The sequence below is a fragment of the Callithrix jacchus genome, chromosome 17, assembly GCF_049354715.1.
Source record: "Callithrix jacchus isolate 240 chromosome 17, calJac240_pri, whole genome shotgun sequence".
NCBI lineage: Eukaryota > Metazoa > Chordata > Mammalia > Primates > Cebidae > Callithrix > Callithrix jacchus.
In genome coordinates, this window is record NC_133518.1 from 42,585,688 (window position 1) to 42,591,687 (window position 6,000).

At 43.1% G+C, this 6,000-nt stretch overlaps 1 protein-coding gene across 36 annotated transcripts in view; it reads left to right on the plus strand.

Annotated features, from left to right (window-relative positions):
• TFDP2 (transcription factor Dp-2) overlaps nt 1-5,194 on the plus strand; it is a 174,827-nt gene extending 169,633 nt beyond the window's left edge. For all 36 annotated transcript variants that reach the window (XM_054246950.2, XM_054246951.2, XM_008983732.5 and 33 more), the window contains 2 exons: nt 3,709-3,814; nt 4,028-5,194. In XM_054246950.2, coding sequence (XP_054102925.1) covers nt 3,709-3,814; nt 4,028-4,211 — 290 coding nt within the window. In that variant the 3' untranslated portion in view covers nt 4,212-5,194. The remainder of the gene's footprint in view (nt 1-3,708; nt 3,815-4,027) is intronic.
• The last annotated feature ends 806 nt before the right edge of the window (nt 5,195-6,000 follow it).

Below are 6,000 nucleotides of genomic sequence, written 5' to 3' on the forward strand. Positions count from 1 at the left end.
GGAAATATCAAGCTGTTTTCCAAAGCTCCTGTACCATTTATAGTCTAACCACTAATGGATGAAGGTTCCAATTTCTCCACATCCTTCTTTATTTAGAGATGGAGTCTCACTCTGTCGCCCAGGCTGGAGTGCAGTGGCACAATCTTGGCTTACTGCAACCTCCACCTCCCAGGTTCAAGTAATTCTCCTGCCTCAGCCTCCTGAGTTGCTGGGATTACAGTCACCCAACACCACGCCCAGCTAATTTTTGTTTTGTTTTGTTTTTATTGAGATGGATTTCACTGTTATTGCCTAGGCTGGAGTGCAATGGTATGATCTCGGCTCATTGCAACCTCTGTCTCCCAGGTTCAAGTGATTCTCCTCACTCAGCCTCCCAAGTAGCTGGGATTACAGGCATGAGCCACCACACCCAGCTAATTTTTTGTATTTTTAGTAGAGATGTGGTTTCACTATGTTGGCCAGGCTGGTCTCAAACTCCTCAGGTGATCCATCTGGCTCAGCCTCCCAAAGTGCTGTGATTATAGGTGTGAACCACCGTGCCTGGCTGTGTTACTTCTTTTTATTGAGTTGTAAAAAGTATACTGAGTATACTTGAAAGCGCTATGTTTTACATGTCCTATAATTTTTTTTTTCACTAATTTAGAAATCTTCCTTATTTTTCTAATTCCTGAAAATATTACATATTTTGCAGATACAATTTGACTATATAGGTGGGGTGTGGTGGTTCACGCCTGTAATCCCAGCACTTTGGGAGGCTGAGGCAGGCGAATCACTTGAGGTGAGGAGCTTGAGACCAGCCTGCCCAACATGGCAAAACCCTGTCTCTACTAAAAATAGAAAAATTAGCAGGAATGGTGACACTGGCCTGTAATTCTAGCTACTTAAGAGGCTGAGGCAGGAAAATCACTTGAACCTGGGAGGTGGAGAGCACATCACTGCATTCCAACCTGGGCAACAGAGTGAGACTGTCTAAAGGAAAATGAAAATGGAGTATCTAAACAATGTTTTTCCCTTTACTTGCTTTATAAGTATACCCATCTAGAATTTCACATCACTTTTTAAAGTCATTTTAATACTAGTTCTAAGATAGTTTGAATCCAGTGTAAGCAAAAAGGTAGTTTTAATTTTGTTTTATTCTATGGTTTGGCCCTTTGCTCACAACAGAAGAGTTTCTTGGCTGAGATTTGGTTTCTCTTTTAGTTCTTCAGTTGGCACCATCCATCCCTGCAAGGTCCCCGCTCCCCACTGCCTGGCCTGTCCTTGCCCCTCGGCCCACCTATTTCGTTTCCCCACCCAGCCCTCCTCTCCCCACGCTCTCCAGCCTGGGTCCTGCTGTGTCATTGGAAGGCCAGCAGAACCTGAACAAAGGGCTCACTCAATAAATCACCAGAACTTTATTTTAGCTTATTCCCAGTGAAAAGGCTCAGTGATTAGGCAGGCTCTGTGGTTTTGATCTCTGTGACCTCATTTTGCAGACTGGGATACAGACTTTCTGGTTAGTTCAAAGGAAGAAACATGTGCCTCTCATGTGTAAAGAGGCAGAATGGCTCTGGGTGAGAGAGTGAGAATCATTGTGTGGATCCTGTGATAATGGGAAAGAAATGTAGGCTTTTCCAATCCATTGTGAAAGGAGAATGTAATGGGTTATGCTCACAAACAAGTAAATAGCTATGTTCTGACAGGAGGTTTCCATAGTTCTATATACTAATTAATATTCAGCACAGGATTCTGGCTTAATCTAATTTTCTTGTACAGACTTGTTATTTAATGTATTTAAAGTCTGCTATTCTTCTTAGACTTGAAGTCTCTTTTTTTCCACAGCTGCCTCAAAGAAAAAGGTTCATAAGACAATTCTAAAATTAGCATAGTCATTTAGTTTACTTTTTCCTACATGGGAATGGCCTCTTAGTTGGATACCAGAGTTTCTAATCTAAATCATAGTTTGTTTTTGTAGAGTGATCTCAAAAAGGTTTGTATTAAATTAAATCATAGCTCATTTTGGCAGATTATGTTTTCTGAGTATGTGCTTGGGCTTACAGAATTTCTTTTTAGGAATTATTTTTAATAAGTATATACATTCAAAATAATTCCTAAAGTGGCAGCTGACAGAGTATACTAATTCATTTAGTAATGTGTAGTTTTTTTTTAAGGCAGTCTTGCTCTGTCACCCAGGCTGGAGTGCAGTGGCACAATCTCGGTTCACTGCAACCTCCACCTCCTGGGTTCAAGCAGTTCTCTTCCTTCAGCCTCTAATAGCTGGGATTACAGACATCTGTCAGCATGCCTGGCTAATTTTTGTATTTTTAATACAGATGGGGTTTTGCTAGGTTTGTAAGCTGATCTCGAACACCTGAGCTCAAGCAATCCTCCTGCCTCGGCCTCCCAAAGTGCTGGTACTATAGTCATGAGCCACTGTACTCAGTCCCAGTTACTGCCTTCTAGATAGGATGATAAGTCTTAAACCAGTAAAATTACGATAAGAATTGATCGTGTTGTGTTGTCATGATGGCAAAGAGATATCCAAAATATTTTGTTATTTTTGAGATGGAGTTTCACTCTTGTTGCCCAGGCTGGAGTGCAATGGCACAATCTTGGCTTTCTGCAACCTCCGACTCCTAGGTTTAAGGGAATCTCCTGCCTCAGCCTCTCTAGTAGCTAGGATTACAGTCACACCTGGCTAATTTTGTACTTTCAGTAGAGATGGGGTTTCTTCATGTTGGTCAGGCTGGTCTCGAACTCCCGACCTTAGGTGAACCGCCCACCTAGGCCTCCCAAAGTACTGGATTACAGGCGTGAGCCACCGCGCCCAGCCCAAAATTTCTGTAGATTAAAACAGTAATGTCTGTCTCTCCATCATTAAAAATGTGACTGCATGTGAGATTTTTAAAATAAGAGCTAGTCAGCCAGTGCCTGGCTAGCTCAGTCGGTAGAGCATGAGACTCTTAAAATAAGAGCTAGTTTGAATTAGAAAACAAAGGAAACCAGGAAAAATCTTGTCAGGAAAAAAGAAGAGGTATTTTTCATAAGTAGCAGCATTGAGTTTACCAGCAGGCACCTGAAAAGACAGTGCGGTGTGGGTTTTGGCCAAAACAGATCTGTCTTCCCTGAAGCAGGGTGGCATTCTTACCTCAGGTATTTCTTCTTGTGTTTTGAGAGTCTTGCTCTGTCAACCAAGCTGGAGTGCAGTGGTGTAATCTTGGCTCACTGCAACCTCTGCCTCCTGAGTTCAAGTGATTCTCCTGGCTCAGCCTCCCACGTACACCTGGCTAATTTTTTTTATATATGTGTATTTTTAGTAGAGATGGGGTTTCATCATGTTAGCCAGGATGGTCTCCATCTCCTGACCTCGTGATCTGCCCATCTCAGCCTCCCAAAGTGCTGAGATTACATGCGTGAGCCACTGTGCCCATTCCTGGCTTTGGCTCTTAACCCCGCAGTCCAGGTGTTTAGTGGTGAGGGCAGCAGGCATTGAGGATAGTACACTGGGCTGCACCCTGAGGGCTGGGTTCTGGAGGGCTTATCTAAGAAAAAAACAAAGTGCCTGTGGAGTGTTTTCATTTTAATTCCTTCTCTCCATAAGCTCCCCTCCTGTATTTATTTTTCCTGGTTTTATGTTCTAGAATTTTTTTTCTTCCAAGAAGGTGAGGAAACCTGGGTTTTTCTCTGCTTGGAGGACTTACATTTTTTTGTTCTCATTTTTTCCTTTAGATATCTCCACAGGACCTTCTTGGTTAAATCAGGGACTACTTCTGAACTCTACCCAATCAGGTTCAAATTTAGACCTGACCACTGGTGCCACCTTACCCCAGTCAAGGTATGTATTGTTTTCAGGGTTAGAAAGGCAAACCCCAGAGCCCTGACTGACTGTAGCAGTGAGCCGGGCTCATGTTCCTGCCAGCACAGGTCCTGCTGAGCAGGTTTGTGGCAGATCTCACCAATGGCACCTCCTTCCTATCTTTTTATCCTATGTTTTACAAAACTGTTTCTACCACATTAATGAGCCTGTGTGTTTTTAATTGTTTGCTAGTGTAAACCAAGGGTTATGCTTGGATGCAGAAGTGGCCTTAGCAACTGGGCAGTTCCTGGCCCCAAACAGTCACCAGTCCAGCAGTGCAGCCTCTCACTGCTCCGAGTCCCGAGGCGAGACCCCCTGTTCATTCAATGATGAAGACGAGGAAGATGACGAGGAGGATTCCTCCTCCCCAGAATAAAGACAAGAGAAAGCCTACGTTTCAATATGTGATGCTCATGTGTGTTTGTAGTGTGAGCTCTTGTTTTTGAAATGATTGCTTCAGTCTTTGCCTTTGTTTGCACTGTGTTCAGTGAAAACTAGAGAAACACAATAAGCAAATCACATTAAGGCTGAGATGATTGAGATGAAAGTTAACATAGTGTAAACGAAAGTCTGACCAACAGCAGTAAATGGTATCACAAAGCAAGCATGTTCCTGAGGAGATAGTGGGGAGAATCCCTGAAGAGTTGGCAGTGGGAGTGTAGCCCATTTATATTCTGTGAGGTGGGATTTTTGTGTTCCTCACACCCATGTAATTATTCTTAGAATTGAGATTGCTACATGGAGCAGTCCTTGACGATCGAGTTTTTGTTTCCCTTCCTTGCCTGGACTGCCTTTGACAAGGTGGAAAGGAACATGAAAAGTCCCCAGTAGGGGGAGCTGCGTATTGAGGGATCCAGAGGGCAGTCCTGTGGCCGAGGGGCACAGATTGAACTGCTGAACTAGTTGGAGGTCTAGTTGAGGTGCTTTACGCATCAGCTGCCTTAGACAGCTTCTAGAAAGGAGCGAGCGCTTTCTTAAGTACTTAAGCGACATTTAGATAATTTATAGTAAAACCGAAATTAATCATCATTAGCCAATGCATTGGTGCATAGAATTTACCAGGGCTACTTCTGGAAGCCAAAATAGAATAGTGTTTCCATGTACATTAAATACTTGCCAGCACTGCCTTTTGCCAGCATCCTAAATCTGGAGTTTTACAGAGAGGGAAACTGTATCTTTAGGTTAATCAAAGCTATGCATTTCATACAGCTTTTTAATTTAAAACAAGACAAACAAATTCCTGTGACCAAATTGCTTGCCTCCAGTTCCCTGCAGTAATTGTGTGATCTCTCCCAGTGTGCAATTTGTGAAAATGAACCAAATGTCATTACTTTTGTCTCAAAGAAAAGTCTATTTCAAGAATATGAACAGCACTGTTTCCTTGTACATGTCACCTTTTTTTCACATTTTCATTAATCAGAATGACCTTATTGAGCTGACTCCTGCGTAAACTGCATTTCAAACTAATCTGTATTTAGTGTTTCACTGAAACACTGGAGAACACTGAGCACTCCTGTGCCTGGATATGTGGTAGTGCACTGTGCAGTGTGTGGGTTCATGACTGAAGATGTCATTAGAAACACTGCAGTGGCGTATTCACAGCTGCTTCTCTGAATGAAATTGTAGGGACATCTGCCACCATGGCCAGACCCTGACAGAATTTCACATTAAGGCCTTGAAAAGGAACAAATAATAATGGAAGAGTTAACTCCAAAACTTTGACCTGAATCATATGGCTTTGTCCCGAGATGATGCTACATGCACCAAGCATGGCCCAAATTCTATCTTTTCTAAATCCCATGGGGGAAGTACAGACTCCTTCCTGTGGTGACTTTCCAACCCTGCCACCACGGTGACTGTGAGCGTGGTGAGGAGGAGAACGCTTTGCCTAGCTAAACATGTTTACTAAGGCTATAAAAACTGAGAAAGAAAAGCATATTACTTTAGCTGGAGGGCCTTTAATACAAAAGTCTCATTCTGTCAGAAGTAAACCATAGTACACACTCAGAGGCAGTTTCTAGGACTCGGTCTAACTGTGGGTTCTGGAGCACACCTCTCAGACCAGTCAGGAACACCGGAAGCAAAGGCAGGTCGCCGGGGGCCTGCAGGGGACATTTCTGACATTTCAGCTGCACAGATCAGGATTTCCTTCCAAACCAAACTAT